We start from the raw sequence: 19,140 nt of genomic DNA on the forward strand, positions 1-19,140 counted from the left end.
AAAAATTATTGCATATCTGATTAATCTGAATGTAATCGGTAAAAGTTTACATCCAGAAGTTAAAGAACTATTCATGTCTTTGAATTGAAAAAATCGTGCTTACATGGGTAGATTACCAAGTGGAACTATTTAAAAAAATTATGCAAGACTTACTCAACTTTATTTATTTTAGTGAATTATATCATGGAATTAATCAAAGGAAATGGCTTATATAAATCCTTTTGGCAAATCATATGTTTCATAACTCATCCTTCATTAAGCAGTTTGAAGCAATAAAAGCTTTAGTGAAAATCATCTCATCTCCTAATAAAATGGCACTTACTAAAGCTTCACTCATGTCTTTCCTGCTCATGACCTTGGTAGCGTTTTCATCTGCTCGTGACTACCCAACTTATTCTCCTGAATACAAGGTATATACCCCAACACCGGTGTATGAATCTCCAGAATACTCATCACCACCGGTGTACGAGTCTCCAACATACACTCCACCATCGCCAGTTTACGAGCCCCCAACATATACTCCACCATCGCCAGTTTACGAGTCCCCAACATACACTCCACCGTCACCTGTTTACACCCCATCACCCGTATACAAATCCCCTGAATACACCCCATCACCCGTATACAAATCTCCCGAATACACCCCATCACCAGTTTACACTCCACCGTCTTACGAGTCTCCCTCATACACTCCAACCTATACTCCATCTTACGAATCTCCCGCATACACTCCAACCTACACTCCACCATCTTACGAGTCTCCCGCATACACTCCATCGCCACTTTACTGATTAACTAATATTTCATCCCAAGCCATTGATATGTATATTGCTTACTGATTAACTAATATTTCATCCCAAGCCATTGGGTTTGATAACTTTTTCTTGTCTCGTGTTGTATTTTAATTTTTACAAAAATAAATGATGTTATTCATCGAGCTGCATGCTATCTCATGTTATACATGTAAACAAATTATAGCTTTTTAAAAGAATGTACAAGTTCTTATGTTCAATGGGGATAGTTTACATATGTTTTGATTGTCTATTGCTTACACGAAGGAACACTTAAAAAAAATTCACACCACCATATAAATGTCAAAACATTACTAGAAAAATAAATAGTAGCAGGCACCAGCGCTATGTTCTGTTAAAGACTAACCCTATTCCTACAGGTTCATTAAGAATTGATAGCAAAATAGATTCACTGTTTCCAGATGCTTTCAATGAAACAGCCACTACAGTGCTCGAGCTAATTTCTTTGGGGGCCACAAGCATATCACATTCAGAAATTACTCACAAAATGGCCAAAAATCTTCTCTAAGGATATCACTCTCAAAAATTCAAAATTACCCCATAGGGATAAAATACCATACAAGTATATGACAATGAAGTCATCGATAACAATAAAACTAACTAGAAACTTTGTAGCCATATCGTTCAAGATAATCATCCCTGGTATATTAAAGCTCACACCAATTACGATTGTACTAATAGTACACAGTAGCCAACAAACTTCAACTCCTAAATGCAATTCAGCCAAAAAGATGGTGATATGGACTGATTTAGAAGATACGGTATGGCTTTCCCATGGAACTCTTCAGGTATAAGCACCGAACCTGCCAAAACATAAACAAAGTCAGTTACTTGGAGATCGATGCAGAATTGAACTGCAATATGGCTATGATAGTATAGAAATAGAACATTTGTTTTTGATGAATATCACAAGCATTTAAGAAACGCTCACATTTTGCCAGTTCTTCTTGAGCAGTGAAACCAGAAAGTTAACACTCATTTGCACATTTTGGAAAATCTGCTTCTCTTCCATACTCAAGTTACCAACAGCAACTCCCATGCACAGAACTTTCTTAAGCTGAAACTTCACGGTTGCCTTGATCTCATTAACTTTGTTCTCAAGGGGCTCTTGGTGGGTGACAAGTGTTGGAAACTTACCTGAATAAGCAATATACATATCAATGAGCAATAACTGAAGAATGAAAATAGTCGCAGCACAGGAATACTGATTAACTAAATAGTAAGTGCAGCTGGAAGTTTGTTCAATGTATGCTTTGATAAGGTCATATACTATGTTACAATACTCCTTAAACTAACGCAGTAATATGCTTATAATCAAAACCAATCAAACACACTTGCCTGCCTTGTTAAGACCAGGACCGAGCAAACGGGGAATCTGCTTAATAACAGCTTCAGATGCAAGGAAAGCGTGATACTTCTTTGCAAGCTTCTTAACCAACTTCTTGTTCTTGTTGAGTTTCTTCAAAGCTTCTACATCCATCCATTGCAATCCTATCCTCTCAGCCTACCATCACATCAACCTTGCATCAGTAAGGACTAACGAGAGTGCAAAACAACAAGGCACAAAGACTTTGGTATCCCAAACAATATTGCGTTGCTACCAAATGCACATTAGGAATATAGAACTAGTACTTGAAAGAATTCCAAAAGCATATGATACTAAGCAATAGAATGACTTGAGAGACACATGCTTTACTGTTAGCTGATAAGTTGTAAGTCTAAAGCAATAGAATAACACAGAGTTTTGTACTCAACATGTATTTTGCTCAAATGACTAAAAAAATCTACAACCAAGTACTTGTTACCTCTTCCACATGCTGTGCATCTCCAAGCATGCAAACCTTCATCTTGGGACGAGGGATGTGTGGCAACTTAACAGAGCCACTGAAACGCTTGTCCTTTTGAGGATCATAATTCTTCAGCCCAATCTGGAGCTCAACTGTCTCGGTAAACTTGCGATTCTTCTCTTTGGCATCACTTGCAATTCCAGTGATGGCTTCTCTCACAGCCTCACTCTGAAGCTTACTGCAACAACAATACAAAAACATATTCCGGTCATTCACACAACATTAACAAACAACTAAAGGTATGTGACAACCAGAATCAGGCGAGAACAGAGGATTACAGTGTTTTAAATCAATCAAGTTATATTCTATCTCAGTACTAGCATTTCAAAATAAAAGAACACATTGGATATCCATTTGAAACCTCAATGAATATGAGCATCAATTGTCAAAACTTGCAATTCTTCTAATACATTAAGCTTAAAGTACTTCAAAACATGTTACTGTGATCTATAGTCTATACAGCTTACATTGAAAGAAGGCAACCGTCATAGAAAAGTAACAACCACAAAACCGAAATGTGGCTGATTTTCCTCGAACAATTGATATTATAAAGAGAAAGAAAAAAAAAATCTAACTTTAAGCTTGGTAATGAGTAAGGCATAGAACTTAGACAACAGCATAGACATATACTCAACTTGCTTGTGCTACGCATTAATATCAACCCATTCTATCACTATACTCATGTTTAGGATTTATCGCATTGTACCTTCACAAAACATGTTTAGGGTTTATCGCAGTGCAAAAAACAGATAGATTTGGGGTTTTAAATTCACAAATTATTCCACGTATTAAACAAGACTTTCCAAAAACCTAGAACTTTGGATCGATTCACACATCAATTTTCGGATACAGCAAGCAGTACCCCTTCAAAAAATTTCAGATATAATTAACTAACAATACCATTTCAACATTTAAATACAAAAATCCTAAATACAAGTTATAAAACCCTAAATACAAGTTATAAAACCCATTAGAAAATAAATCGAAAACGCCAGAAATCGGAAATGCGGAAGATAAGCATACCTCATGATTATAGCTTAATGGAGCAACCTGACAACAATTAACACACAAAATGGCGAATTAAGGTTAAATAAATTCGAGAGATTCAAGTGAACGCAGAAATTATTGAGAGGAGGAGAGAGAGAGTACCGGAGGGAAGTAGCTAGGGTCTGAATATGAGACTGAACACTTCAAACCACGCTTCATAAAAATGGACCTATCCTAAGACCTAACCCGAAAGGCCAAAAAGGCCGCAAAAGCCCGGCCCTGTTTTAATTCCGCTATATTTGAGTCCAAACTTTTTCATGCTAAGGGTGTGTCAGTCGTCAGACTGTTTTTTTTTTTTATGCGAATAAACCGGGAGCACAAATTCTTATTTACAATGGGTGTACAATAAATATTGTACACCGAAGTAAAAGTTAACTCAAAATGCTTAAAGTTAAGCTTATATATGTAAAAGTTATCTATTTTTAAGTGATTAATTGTTTCATTTTATTAAAACTTATTTCTTCAAAATCACTAATAATGTATAAAATTAATCATTTAATCATTTCTATCAACTTTTTTTTTTACTAATATAAAAGTTAATCAAAACTATGTTAAAGTTACGAAAAAAGTGGTAAAAGTTATCTTGGTGTACAATAAATTTATTGTACACCTTGTGCGCGCAAGACGTTTTGAACCGGGAGATGATACAGTTACCCTAGGGGTAACCTGACTGGACTTACCCTGCAATCAGGTAAGGACATGTCAGCTTGAAATTTTAGGGTTTAGGGGGGAAACTTCTGTTTTTAGGGGGAAAAAATTTCAGTCTTTTCGCCATTCTTGCACTCAGGAGCGCGCAAAATACCGCCCAACTCTCTCCCAAAAAAAATCCCGCCCAAATATTGCAACCTATTCCTAAAAAAAAAAAAGAATTCAACTCGACTTTTCTGGAAATAGGTAAATTTTCTTGAAACTCCATTTGATTTCTAATGCCTTATTAGTTATCATTGTGATATTTTTCTTTAAAATAGAACAATTCAATTCGATTCTTTGGTATGTCTATCTGTGTTATTTCTTATACTTTATGAAATAATGTATTCTCGATTATGTTTATTTAGAGTTTATCAGATTTTCTGTATTTCTTGTAAATCTGGTTTAATGCGTTTAATTTGGAATGACGGAGAAAACAATGTGCCTGTTAATATGTGCAGCAAGTAATTATTTTATTAATTTTTGTATGTAGTGTAATTTATTTATTGTGTATGTAGGTTTAATACCCATTAATATCTGCAGTAGTCTTTTACAAATTAAATGGCCGATGATTTAATTTAATATGTATTAATATCAAATAATCTTGTAGTTATGTTAATTAATTATTTATTTTACAGAGAAATGGTTAGTATAGACCTAAATGGTGAACCAGAGGCCGAAGATGGTACTGTTGTGAATTTTACTACGTCGACCCCCCCCCCCCTAAAACAGGAATGCGTTTTGATTCCGGTTTTGAATTTATTGAATTTTGTCACCGTTATGCCTACAATGAAGGTTTTGAGATGTTTGTGAGTAGTGATGAGTTAAAGAAAGAGTATAAGGATAAGGGTGTTAGTAAAAAAAGGTATAGGAGAACTTGAGGCTAAGGCGCATATGATGCAATGAATAAGATTAAAATGCAAGAAGGGAGGTGTTAAAAAAAGCGAGGGGTCTAATGTTACAGGTTGCAAAGTGTTTGTTTATGGTTCATTTAAAAATGGAGAGTTTATAGTAGTTAATTGTGATTTGGTGCATAATCACCCTCTTAGCCCCGAATGTAGTCAATTGATGGTTAATTACCGGAGCATTGATGGAGCTACCTTCGATAGGATAATGATAAATGAAAGGGGGGGTGTGAGCGTTAGTAGAAACTTTGGCACTCAACTGATTGAAAAAGGTGGTTTTGATAATATTACGTTCAACAAAAGGGATGTTAGGAACGTCATAGCTGTTGAACGTCGTAAAACAATGTTTGAGGAAGGAGATGCTGCCAGTCTTGAAAAGTATTTCAAATCACAACGAGAATTGAATAGCGATTTTTATAGTTCTATGCAAGGAGATGAAGAAGGTATTTTAAAGAACGCATTCTAGTCCGACGCGCGTAGCAGAGGAACTTGCAAATACTTCGGGGATGTGATTAGTTTCGACACCACCTTCTCTAGCAATAGGTACGTAAATGTATTTCGTACTTTTATACATTACGCCAGCATAATGTTTTTGTTATTTAGGTCTATTCTTATTTTTTTGTAATATATTAGGATTTGATAATGGTTATTGTGTAGGTTGAGCTGTTGTTACTTATTAGGGTTATATATGTATGTCTTTTATTTTATTTTATTATATTTATGCATGTTCGTTTAATTTGCATGCTGATCATCACTAACTGGTTACGTATGTTATATTTTATTATAAAAAGTGAATTTGTTCATTTTTATTATATTTTATTATAAAAAGTGAATTTGTTCATTTTTATTATATTTTATTATAAAAAGTGAATTTGTTCATTTTTATTATCATGTTGTAGATAATTGGTTACGTGGTAGTGCAGTTCATGATGATTATATGTTATGTTAATTATATTTTTCAATCAAGCAGGTATCGTATGCCATTTGCCCCTTTTGTTGGCGTGAACCACCACGGGAAATCAATTGTATTCGCTGCCGCTTTAATATCACATGAAGATACTGAAACTTTTGTTTGGGTTTTTGAGGAATGGTTGAAGTGCATGGGAAAGCCTCCGAAGGGAATTTTAACCGACCAAGACAAGGCAATCGGTAAGGCAATAAGCCTAGTTTTCCCAGGTGTTCCACACCGTCTTTGTTTGTGGCACATGCTACAGAATGCCTCTCGGAACCTTGGCAAACTTGCTGAATGGAAAAGAATTGATACACTTATTAGAACGGTCGTTCATGATATGCTCGATCCTGTGGAGTTTGATGAGGCTTGGTGTCTTGTGATGGACACATATAATCAACGTAAGGGCTGGATGCTGGATGCGTACCATAACCGTCAACAATGGGCACCAGCCTACAATAGAGGCATATTTTGGGCCGGAATGTCATCTACACAGCGAAGTGAAGGTATGAATCGTTACTTCAAAACTCATGTAGACCTAGAATGTGGATTACTGCAGTTCATTAAAAACTATGAGTTTTGTATGAATATAAAGGCAGAGGAAGAAAAGGAGGATAATTTTGATTGTATAGATAAGCCTCCTCAACTTGATGTTGACAAGAATGTGTTAGCTGAGTACGTTTTCCATAAGGTTTACACCAACGAGATGTTTGGGGATATTGTGTGTGAGCGTAAAGGTTTAACCCACACAAATGTTACCAAAATTGATGCAATAGGATCACTTTTGTTGTATAGAGCTGACGAGAAACTGACCTCCCCTCATTGGAGGAAACGGTTCAAAAGATACACCGTTAAAGTAGATAAGGTTAAAGGAGAGCTAAGTTGTTCATGTCAGTTGTTTGAATTTAGTGGTATTCTATGTAGGCATATACTCAAAGCCATGGATGTGGAGGATTTTCAATTTATACCGGGGAAATATATATACTAGATAGATGGAGGAAACAAGTTAGGTCTTATGAGAGCTTGAGGGTTTCATACTATGATCCGGAGGAATCAAGTCGGCTAGCAAAAGCTAAAGAGCTATCTTTAAGGCACAATTATTTGAAAGAATTGGCCATGCATAATGACGTTGCATACAAGTTGTATACGGAAGCTACTGATATAGTTAGGCTAAAAATGGAGGATGCGCTGGGTATACGAAAAACGGGTGACCAAGGTGATACGTCTATTATTTGGTGGGATCCCGAAGCACGTAATGTGTTTGGTCGTCGTAGATTAAGGCCAAGAGAGTGTATTGAGCGTGCTCTAAAAAGGACAGTTCAACCCGTTCAAGATGATGTTATTAAAACCCCGGTTGATAAGAGGCATGTTGGTAGGCCAAAGAAAGGACCTTGTTCAATTTACGACAAATCTAAGAAGAAACAAGCATGTACGCACGCTGAGATTGCAGCCAATGAGGTAATTTTATGTTGTTATTTAGTCTTTTATTAGGTTATTATGGGAAAATATCGATTATAATTTAATCAGGTTTACGCTCATTGTAGGAACTTATTAGGTCCATGTATGGGCATATTCTAGCTACCAGGCTAGGCAAGAACATGCAAACAACGTCAACGGTGAACGTGTACATCCTTACTACAATGGACATGGACCTGTGTTAGAAGACATTCCTGAAAGTTCTCAAATTAATTTATCTGAAGATATATCTCAGACTTTCGTTTACGATACATATGAATGGCGTACACGACTCGGAGGTCGGTTGACAATGTAGTTGCTGATATGTTGAAATTCTTTGGTTATTTTGTTTTAGTATCTTATAGTTAAAAAAACACAGAGATGTGTTGAATTTTTGTTGTGCTTAATTGTTGTTTCCTGTGGGAAAATATTGATTGTTGTTGTTTTTTACATGAAACACATCTAGTGGCCAGTGTCCTTTTGCATATCCATTTTTGTCCATTTTGCACTGATTTAATATGGAAATGAGTTTCTTTATTCAAGTTTCTTTTTGTAGTTGAATACGAAAAGAGTTGACTAAAACCAACAACTTTATCAATCACTAATATAATCTGAGGCCAAAGTATTTATTTTTTAGAACATTGACCTGAAAGAAGTATTTAATTTTTGTATATCCTTGTTCTTTATTGTTTCCAATTAAAAATATATCTTTGATTGAAACATCATCTAAAACGGAAGATTCTTGTTAAATCAATAAATAAAAGTACTAGCATAATTCAATACTACATAAACATTCTTGTCCCAAAGTTTTCCCCCCATACAAAATATATTGCTAGATATTACATAATGATGCATATAGAAACACAAGTGTTATCCATCTGATGTCATAGAACTAGTGGTATAACACAACTAGTTGTATATTTTCTGAAGACCTAGCAAATCAAGGACCTCCCTGACCTTGATTGTGTTATTGTCGCTGCATACAAGACGTCCAAGGATATACTTCCGTGTGGCTCTGTCGCTCTTCTTATAACACTGTCAATTGTAATGAAAATTGTCATAAAATCTGGCATTCGTAGGAGTAGACTGTATCAAATGTATTATATGCTAACTCGTACCTTCATCCACGCAGTTACAACCTCTACCGAGGACAACAACAAAACCATACACAATATTCCCCCGTCCTCTTTGGTTTTTTGCTTTGGATGATGATCAACCATGCCAACGCAGGCGTCGCCAAGATTCCATGTAATATGTTCAATGCCGATCATTGGTTGCAATTTCTTAAACACCATAGCCTGTAAAAAAAATGTACTCACCGTTGGACTGCCGTAAAATACTTATAATTCCACATAGTAGGAAGTATGAAACTACCAAAGGTTGTAGGTATGTCTTGGTAAAAGTCTCTGTCGTATGTGGCTCAGATCTTGGGTCATATGCAAACAGAGTTATCTTGGAATTCCGGCAGTTGTTTGGAAATTCTGGTTGAAATCTAATCACAAACCACTGGCCACTATGATAAAGCGTGACGTATAACTGCGTATTTTTGAATTCGGTATACATTAGTTTAGTGTGAATTGACTGGAATAACTGTATTATGAAACTATTAACATTACCTTACGAATTTCCTTCATAACAAACCCTTTCTCAATGTCAGATTTGATGTAGTCTGCCGTTGATGTAAGTGCTTCAACGAAATTAGGTCCATCAGTACCCATGGTGATCATCTCATCCTGTAACAAAATTAAAATTATGTTAGTAAAGAACATTGTGAAGAGCAGCCAGTTGTCCAATTTTGGTACGCTTACCCAATATTTAGGTGTGATCACATATGTTGTGAAGATTTTCATGTCACGAAGCTGGCTATTTAAATAGGAACACCAAGCACACATAACCTGGATTCACATTGTAATAAAATTAGAGTGCGACTACAATTGAAAAAAGATCTATTTCTTTAAACTGAAAATGTATAATTGAATCAGATAACAAACCTCCATGTCAACTTCTCTATTTTTTTGAATGAACGATAGAGCATCCCTCGTGTTACAAGGTGGTTCTGATCTTGTACCAATACCTGGTCCTCAAATTTATTTTGATCAAGAACCTTCTCAGATATTTTTCGTTGTGTTGGCTCAACCATGGGTTTTGGTATGTATCTTCCAATTCTTTCCAAGCTATTGACAGACTCTCTATCGTTGTCGTTACTTTCATCTCTGTTCTCAACAACAGGATTTTCTTGAGGCACTGTATGTTCTACAGGACTCGTGTTCTTCTCTGTTGCCTTTGGACTTGTTTGACACGGTATTGTTGATGGCTCGTTGCTTGAACGGACGGACTAGAAACCCAAAAAAGTTTAGCTACAAAACAATGACAGAAAAATACGAATTGGTAGGAACAAACACATACCTTTCTCTGGCTTGAACTTGGTTGCTTGAATCTCCGACGTAGGGCTGTTTTCAATGCTTCTTTTGGAGGTGGGTCTGGTTTTTCAGCTGTCGTGTCCAATCTGTCCTTTAACCACGGTGGTATCTCCGTCTGAACATTAATTGGACATGGTTTTCCATACAAAACATCTTGGACCACCTAGGTAATTCCAGTTCATGAGTACTACACCTAATATGAATAATTCACAAGCCTCTAGATTAAGGATCGTACCTCAGCGTGACCAAAGGTACCATCCGGACCTGAATCTTGATTTATCAAATCGTACACATCCTTTGTCTGCCAACAACCAAGCCTCGGCACATCCGTTCTCCACCCCTTTGCGGTTTTTTTATATTTCAGTCGGTCAAGATATGCAATCTATGTCATAAGAATTAAGGACCACATTCACTGTAATCAGGGAATTTCATAAAAAGTAGTACGTTGATGATTTGTAAACTTTGTAAAATCAATACTTACCAACAAAATGAATGCTGATGCTTTACCACGTTCTCTACCGTGACCTCCTATCCATTCATATAAAAACCCACACCAGTTCCATTCATATGGGTCATTAAGGGCTTCCTCCTTAAGTATATGCAACAATTTCGGGCTAATAAAGTTATACTTAGTCATGCAAAAGAGACTTCCGAATGAAAGCAGAATGAAATGCCTCAAAAACATGTTCCTATTATCAATTTTTAACAAAGCTTTGTTGTACACATTAATGTACTCAGTCCCCTTTTTTTTTTTTTTTTTTTTTTTTTTTTTTTTTTTTTTTTCTGATACTCTTCCTCAAAACTAATAAGCTCTGGATCATCCACACGCAGACTACTGAATTCATTCTCCCCAGCCGGCAATCCAGTTATCCACATTGTCATATCCTCATCTATAGTGATGTTGTAATCGTCCTGAATCTTTAAGGTTTTTGACTTCCAATCCCACCTCCCCTCTAGCCAAGTTAAGAAATACCTATCCACCTTTTGAATTTTTAAATTCAATATTGACCCAAAACCAGCGGACTTCACCCAGTTTTCCCTAATTGAACCCATGATGTCACATAATTCCTTCACAAGACTGGGGTATGATCGTAGAGCGGTGTGCTGCAAATCAAATAAAATAAAACAAGGTGTACAAGTTATACAATGTGGTCTAACTTTCTTAGAAAATAGCACATTACTAAGTGTAACCTAGTTACTTACTGGAGTCCTTGCGGTGCTTTCACCTTTACCCTTTGGAGGTCTTCCAAGACCACCTTTAACCCACTTTCCACTAGGCCGCGGTCTGGCTTCTCTCTGAGCTTCTGTTAGGGGTGGTCTTCCCCGTTTTCTTGTAATTGGACCCTTAACTGGACGTGCATTACTATCCTCAATGTCGGTTGTAGTTCTTTGTGGTATGGTAGTGTCATGTTCTTCTTCTGATTCTGGGATACTTTCCCAAATTTTCTCCTAAATATATGGGTGTAATATTGTTGTTAATTATCAAACTATTGTTTCATTATATTTCCGACATTAGTATCACACAACAAAGGAATGACATTAAGTCGGTCGGTTTTACCTGACTAATTTCATCTGCAACAATAAATTCTTCTAAATATGCGGCAAATGTTTGAACTTCACTTACATTGGGTTGTTGTGTTTCCTAAGTTAAAACATAATTACAATAGTTCTTATTTGCTAGTGTATACCACTACATATAGTAACCAAAATGAAAAATGAACTCTTAGTTATTAAAATTGTACCTGTTCGCTGTTGTTCTTCCTCGCATCACCATACCTTTCATGGTCTTGTCCCCTGGATTTTCCCCTTTATTTGTTGTCTCATCTAAATTGTCTGCAGCGGTATAGTTTCTGGCTGTTTCTAGAACATCCTCATATACATTTTCTGCAGGATCTCCCATACTCCGCTCTTCGTCCCTGTATTTTGTATCAGATGATCGGTATTTGTTATTGTGTGATTTAATTTTTAAAAAAAATTGCTCAAAAAAAAAAAAAAACAGGGAGGTAAACATCAGTTCTGGATTATGGAATTATATCACAACTAAACCATAGTGAACGAAGATTAACTATGTTGGATCAGTAATAAACAAATATCTGGGACAAACTAATTAAGAAAATTTACATAAAAATAATTAAAATTAAAACAACACCTTAATTACATAAAAAATAGGACAAACTAATTAAGAAAATTTATGGAATATCTGGGACTTACATGGACTTGAAATTCGAGGCCTTTCGCAAAATCTGTCAACAAGTATTGATAAAAACGCATGAAATAAATTTCTGGGTTCGTTTTTGTGGGTGAATGAAAGATGAATTTTAGTGTTATGGAGGAGAGATCTATGACTCTTTCAACCGGAAACTAGGAAAGTTGAGGAAATGGTTATGAGGAAAGTTGACCCCAAAAAAATGTAGGGGACCCACGCCGTCCAAATCAACCAATAGCTATAAGACTACTTTTTCCCTTTTCCAGCTTCCAACACAACATTTTTAATTAAAACACTACTAACGTATCATAGAAAGTTCCGTCAATTTACTTACGCAAAATTGTATGTGTTTGTATTAAATGTGTTTAATGAAACATTTGACAAACTTAAAGTTGTATTAATAGTTTACTTTTTATTAAAAAGTTTTTAATGAAATTGGAAAATGAATAAGTACAAAGTTAACGTTTTGCAATATTTATGCTAAAGACCACGATCATTTCCGGGATCTCATAATCTACGTGACTCGGTAAATAGTCCAATCGATGTATTAGACCTAGTATAATTGGCCTATGCCACACAAATGAACATGAAAGGGTTTAAGGCGTAGTTCTTAGGACGACATCCATTTCCGTGATCTCATAACCTACGTGACTCGGTAAATAGTCGAATCGATGTATTAGACTTAGTGTACTTGGGCTATGTCACACAAATGAACATGAAAGGGTTTAAGGCGTAGTTCTTAGGACGGCATCCATTTCCGGGATCTCATAACCTACGTGACTCGGTAAATAGTCCAATCGATGTCTTAGACCTAGTGTACTTGGGCTATGTCACACAAATGAACATGAAAGGGTTTAAGGCGTAGTTCTTAGGGCGGCATCCATTTCCGGGATCTCATAACCTACGTGACTCGGTAAATAGTCCAAACTATGTATTAGACCTAGTGTACTTGGGCTATGTCACACAAATGAACATGAAAGGGTTTAAGGCGTAGTTCTTAGGACGACATCCATTTCCGGGATCTCATAACCTACGTGACTCGGTAAAGAGTCCAATCGATGTATTAGACCTAGTATAATTGGGCTATGTCACACAAATGAACATGAAAGGGTTTAAAGCGTAGTTCTTAGGACGGCATGCATTTCCGGGATCTCATAACCTACGTGACTCGGTAAATAGTCCAATCGATGTCTTAGACCTAGTGTACTTGGGCTATGTCACACAAATGAACATGAAAGGGTTTAAGGCGTAGTTCTTAGGACGACATCCATTTCCGGGATCTCATAACCTACGTGACTCGGTAAATAGTCCAATCGATGTATTAGACCTAGTATACTTGGGCTATGTCACACAAATGAACATGAAAGGGTTTAAAGCGTAGTTCATAGGACGGCATCCATTTCTAGGATCTCATAACCTACGTGACTCAGTAAATAGTCCAATCGATGTATTAGACCTAGTGTACTTGGGCTATGTCACACAAATGAACATGAAAGGGTTTAAGGCGTAGTTCTTAGGACGGCATCCATTTCCGGGATCTCATAACCTACGTGACTCGGTAAATAGTCCAATCGATGTATTAGACCTAGTGTACTTGGGCTATGTCACACAAATGAACATGAAAGGGTTTAAGGCGTAGTTCTTAGGACGGTATCCATTTCCGGGATCTCATAACCTACGTGACTCGGTAAATAGTCCAATCGATGTATTAGACCTAGTGTACTTGGGCTATGTCACACAAATGAAATTATTAATGTAACATAGTCCTTAGCATACAATATTTATTAAACACGTATATATGCTGGGTTTTGGATAACGCATGGGTATTATTTTATAATCTCATATCCAACCACACATTAAATTTGTCTGCTTTCCATCCATTGGCGCACGGAAGCAGATGTTAAATGGCGGGAAAACATCTACTAAGCGTAATTAATTTGTTAAATATATTACATACATAAAACTTAGTCATAATACATGTTTAACGAATACATGCGACAATTAATTAAAATAATATGCATAACAAATCATATACTGGGCTATTAAAATTAATAAGGACACCAAACACTAGTACACAATTTACCGCCAAATTGACTGGCCTCTAACCAGTTACCATATTGATATAAAAGACGAAGATTTAGATCTGCATATGCCATATTCACAAACACAGTTTACTTGAGGGTTCACAATTACATACAAAGTACAACTTCATCATGGCTAAGGGAATGGCAACCAGGTCTAATAGGTGCAAGAGAACAGCAGCTGAAGCTAGCAACAACACAATATCCGTGAATGGAAAAGGTATACTCCTTAGTCTATTGATGTCTTACTATGCTTTATATTAACAATTGTTTTAGGATGATTATTTAACAACAACTAAACATTTTGTAGCGGTGCCTCCAACAAGAAGGTGGTCGAAGTACATGGCAGTCGAATTAGAGCAAGAAAGATTCAAGATCGAGTGGAGGAATTTCATGCGAGTTGTCATTAAACGAATCGGACCGTCTGAAATATCGAAATTGCTTAGTGAACTATACTACGCTCCTAAAGTAAGTGAAGTGTTTATGAAGGAAAGAGATTCGTACTTGTTGGAAAAAATTTCTTGGCAAGACATTGGACCCAACAAGGACGGTCAAAGGATCATTCGTGTGGCTAAGGCAGACGACCGCTTATTAAAAAGAGAACCAATATCGGAGGATGAATTCTTATTAAGGGAAGGAAAACAAAAGAAGATTGATTTTGTGGATCTGACTGGTGAAGATAATTAAGAACGAGTTTTCATTTTTAAATCATTAATTATCTCAATATGGACTTTAGTTATTTGTACTCGTAGTTTGTTTAATGGAAAAAGTTTCTTTTATTTGACTAAGGGTTAATTTAATCCATACGTTGTGTGAACTTGTTGGTCATGAATTCATATTGTATGTCTTTTAATTGAAAGCAATATTATATGTATGCCTAATGTGTGCAACGTGGTAAGTGTTACCCATCCACCTTTACTGTTTTGGCTTTGTAAACGTCAATAGCAGACATATGCTATCCAAGAACACACAACCCAGATCCGCCACCATTTTTGTAAAACCCTAATACCTTAATTTTTAATTAAGCCAAAATCGGATATCTTCCATGAGTTCAGCATCAGATCTTTCAAGGTAACGACCAATCTATCTACTTTTAATTTTTTTTTTAAACAATTTATGAATCTGAAGGGTAAATTAATTATGGTTTTGAATGCAGTGATTCAAAGAAACAGATTTCATTATTCTAAATATTTGGCACAACGGAAGATTCATTTACCATCCAAGAAGAATTTACGATAATGGAGACAATCAAGTGTATGTTGTTTCAAGATCTAAATTAGACAATGATTATCTAAACTTGATTATCAGTTCCTTCGGTTATTCCGACTACAAGATCTGGGTTGTGGATGACTATGAAAGATTCGACGAGGACGGATTCCCAATTGAAACAACAAATGACTTCAACAAATTCATACAGATGACAAATAAGGACAATCTCGTCACTGTAGTTGTCCAGCATAAAGATAAAATCGGGGAAGATAAGTCGGTTACCAAAAAAAATGCTCGGTACATCATATTCATTCGTGTAAGAGAAATCCCAAGGTAAATATTCCTTACATTTATTTTAGCAAACCCTTTTGATTTAATTATTAGAGAAGATACGTAGAGTAAAAAGTTATTAATTAATTTACAAAACATTTAGATTGTAATAATTGGTTTACGCAGGAATTTAAGGCTACTAAATCCAAAGTTGATAGTAAGGCTAGTCCAGCAAATGGGAATCGTGAAATAGATATTGGACTTGTGCAGAAGGTAAAATGAAGAGGACTAATTGTGTTCATACTGTGATTATATGGGAAAAAGAATAAATACATGTAACTAAGTATGAAATTGATACAAATTCACAGATGCTTGGTATGGGGTGTGGTGTTAATCATTTTGCTTCATTCGTTGCAAAATTACCAAACACCCATAGAAAATGGGTAGCTGAAATGGGGCTGGAGGATCTACTGTTTATGAGAATCAATGAAATTGATAATCAGTTCGAGTGCTGGATCAATAGCAGGTTTAATCCTAACAAATTAGAACTCAAGATAAGGGACAACTACAAATTGAAAATAGATGAAGTAATAGTAGGTTGGGTTTTAGGCTTAAGATCTGGTGGCCATCTACAACACCCAAAAATATCTACAAAGTCCGAAGCACAACAAATGAAACAAATCTACAAAGGAAATACACCTTATGGTGCTATAATAGAGTCAGAGGTTTACAGAAAAGTACTTGAAGATCCTAACAATAAACAGTCATTTCAATCACATTTCTTGCTGTACGCCCTTGGTACAATATTGTGCCCAACCAAGAAGTGTGGTTGGATTAGCCCGTTGCATTTATACGTGTTACACAACGCGAGTAAAGCATCGGATTATAATTGGGCTAAGTACGTTTTGGATTGGCTTGTGAAGTACGGGAAGAAAAGGTTGGCTTCCAAAACATCAAAAGAGGGTTACGGAGGATGCACACTTCTGTTTCTCGTAAGTTTTGCAAAGTTTGTTGTTGTATGTATCTTGACGAGTAACCATTTGGTGTTTCGTAACACATGCGTTTATGTTGCAGATCATATACATCGACATATTATCATCTTCAAGGGTCAATCTCAACCTAATTCCGGACGCCTGCCGCCTTCGGGTATGGGACCAAGAGAGCGTCAACAGGGTTTTGAAATCTGACCAAGGACCGGACGGTGATTACGGTTTTGGCGAGGTTGTTGAAAACTTTGTGTACGGAGAGAGTTAATCAAAATATTGAGTACTTTGTTTTAGTTGAACAATTATTTCATTTGGTTTATCTATTGTTTATTTTGTATCTGTATAAGTGTAATATTGAGTTTTATTTGTGTGTGTATGATCCTATATTTGTATTGTATTTAGTTTACTGTGTTATTTATTGTAACATGGAACACAGCAAAACTAGTATTGGTTGAATAATTTTTTTACCTACAACGGTCATATTAAATTCAGTTATGTTCCAGTTTCTTTCTAATTCATTGCCTTCCTCCTTCTTCTGTTCATTAAGTTCTCCTGTTCATACTACCTATGGTGTTTGAGGAGGGAACCCCTAACTCGAGTTCTTCAATCAGAAGTACCCCCCGCAGTAGTGCATCACAAATATTATGCCACCATGGCTACTTAGCAAAGCTACAAATTTTCAAGCACACAAACAACGTAGGCCAACGGTTTTATTCATGCCCGATGTGGAAGGTAAGCTTAATCCAGCACGCACTAATGTTACAAATTTCTGTGTATATTGAATTGGGCTAGTACTTTATTTTTCCGTACCCATATTAAAAAGAAATTACGTTTTAGATATTATGTTAATCAAAGAAATGTAATTGGAATTAATTTTTCCAGATCAGTGGTGTAAGAATTTCATTTAACAAATTGTACAAATTAATGTATGAGTGAAAAAATCTATTGTACAACATTACATATCTAGTGTATTGGTGTATATATAGAAACGTTGAGCAACATGGTCAATGGCTTTGGCCTCTTGTCACAATGGTTACTGCGTCAATTAGAGCTTTGCAATTTCATTTGGTCTGGGGTTCGATCCTTGTAAACGACGCTATAAGAAATATTTCCCAACCCCCCCCCCCCCCCCCATACGTGGGTTTTGCACCTCCCCCCTCCCCTTTTGTTTTGTTTTTTTAAATAATCAAGATTGATTTTAATATTTATGGTCATTCGAAAACTGATTTTTTTTTTATTTTATAACGCAATAAATTAATGCTTACACAGGACGATAATTGCGGTTTCTTTTTATGGGAGAATGAGGTCAATGGAAACATCGTAGCTAATCTACAGACCGAAATTTATGATCTACAACAACAAAATATGCGCCTTAACATTGACTACGAGAAGTTAAAGGTGGACAACAAGTGGTTACGAGAGAAGAATGTAGTCCTAGAAGAAGCGAAAGTAGAGATCGTGCATCAAATTGTTGAAGCAAGAAATAACGAAAATTTTCTTGTCAAGATTGGAATCATGTTGTCCTTTTGTTTAGTCATTTTTTCATTTATCATGTTGGCAATTTAATTCCGTTGGACGTTGATTGGATTACTTAAAGTAGTTGTTCGGTTTTTTCGATGTCCCCATATTGTGATCAATATCAAGTAATCTAATTTTATTTTCCCGTTTTGAAATGGTGAGATAAATTTCAAGTAATCGCTTTTTTTAAAAAAAAAGATTTTCTAGTGTTTTATGAAAGTTCAAAACACATATGAACGTAACAATGCATTTTAACAAGAATTTGTCTAACCAAACAAAATTCATGTAAGGTAAATTGGCACATTTTCATAAATAAAATTTTATTAAAATATTATGTAAACACAATCAAATCATGACAGACCACCTTTTACGATTCTCAAAAAAGGTAAATCTGCAAAATTGAAAAACAGCTGTTTAATACCATTTCACGATTTTAATTTACAGATACAATAAGAATTAATGTATACTGATATCTCACCAGGATATATACTGCCAATTTTAACATACATATAATAAAAATGAAACAGAAATTAATTCAGTAGAATTCCAATCGTCAACACAAAAGTAATAAGAAACTATGTTACACACTCTACACTAGCCTACCCCTACGTGTGAAGCTAGTCTGCAACACTAGTTTGCATGCAATGATGACAATCCCCCTTTTCCTCTTTCCAACCAAAATTACTTCAACCAAGCATCCCATCCATTTTCCTTCACTCCACACTTCTTTTACACGCTACATCAACCA

The 19,140-nt window shown here is 35.8% G+C and overlaps 4 protein-coding genes across 4 annotated transcripts; 1 reads left to right on the plus strand and 3 right to left on the minus strand.

Annotated features, from left to right (window-relative positions):
- Positions 1–230: 230 nt before the first annotated feature.
- LOC110796068 (proline-rich protein 3-like) lies at positions 231–1,042 on the plus strand. Its single transcript, XM_022001099.2, has one exon. It carries the CDS (start codon positions 234–236, stop codon positions 789–791), a length of 558 nt encoding a protein of 185 aa, XP_021856791.2. The 5' UTR covers positions 231–233; the 3' UTR covers positions 792–1,042.
- Positions 1,043–1,300: 258 nt separating this feature from the next.
- Positions 1,301–3,935, minus strand: LOC110796065 (60S ribosomal protein L10a). Its single transcript, XM_022001097.2, has 6 exons — positions 3,809–3,935; positions 3,683–3,709; positions 2,618–2,837; positions 2,151–2,316; positions 1,744–1,949; positions 1,301–1,615 (listed from the first exon to the last, which is right to left on the minus strand). The coding sequence occupies exons 2-6, from the start codon at positions 3,685–3,687 to the stop codon at positions 1,562–1,564; spliced, it is 651 nt and encodes a 216-aa protein (XP_021856789.1). The 5' UTR covers positions 3,688–3,709; positions 3,809–3,935; the 3' UTR covers positions 1,301–1,561.
- Positions 3,936–8,412: 4,477 nt separating this feature from the next.
- LOC130462803 (uncharacterized) lies at positions 8,413–9,210 on the minus strand. The gene is made up of 2 exons (XM_056831724.1): positions 8,821–9,210; positions 8,413–8,737 (listed from the first exon to the last, which is right to left on the minus strand). The coding sequence occupies exons 1-2, from the start codon at positions 8,995–8,997 to the stop codon at positions 8,612–8,614; spliced, it is 303 nt and encodes a 100-aa protein (XP_056687702.1). The 5' UTR covers positions 8,998–9,210; the 3' UTR covers positions 8,413–8,611.
- Positions 9,211–9,318: 108 nt separating this feature from the next.
- LOC130463523 (uncharacterized) lies at positions 9,319–14,484 on the minus strand. Its single transcript, XM_056832674.1, has 8 exons — positions 14,435–14,484; positions 11,865–11,928; positions 10,604–10,711; positions 10,358–10,504; positions 10,109–10,285; positions 9,694–10,037; positions 9,511–9,597; positions 9,319–9,435 (listed from the first exon to the last, which is right to left on the minus strand). Exons 1-7 carry the CDS (start codon positions 14,482–14,484, stop codon positions 9,570–9,572), a joined length of 918 nt encoding a protein of 305 aa, XP_056688652.1. The 3' UTR covers positions 9,319–9,435; positions 9,511–9,569.
- Between the last annotated feature and the right edge of the window lie 4,656 nt (positions 14,485–19,140).

Source organism: Spinacia oleracea, chromosome 6 (assembly GCF_020520425.1).
Source record: "Spinacia oleracea cultivar Varoflay chromosome 6, BTI_SOV_V1, whole genome shotgun sequence".
Taxonomy (NCBI): Eukaryota; Viridiplantae; Streptophyta; class Magnoliopsida; order Caryophyllales; family Amaranthaceae; genus Spinacia; species Spinacia oleracea.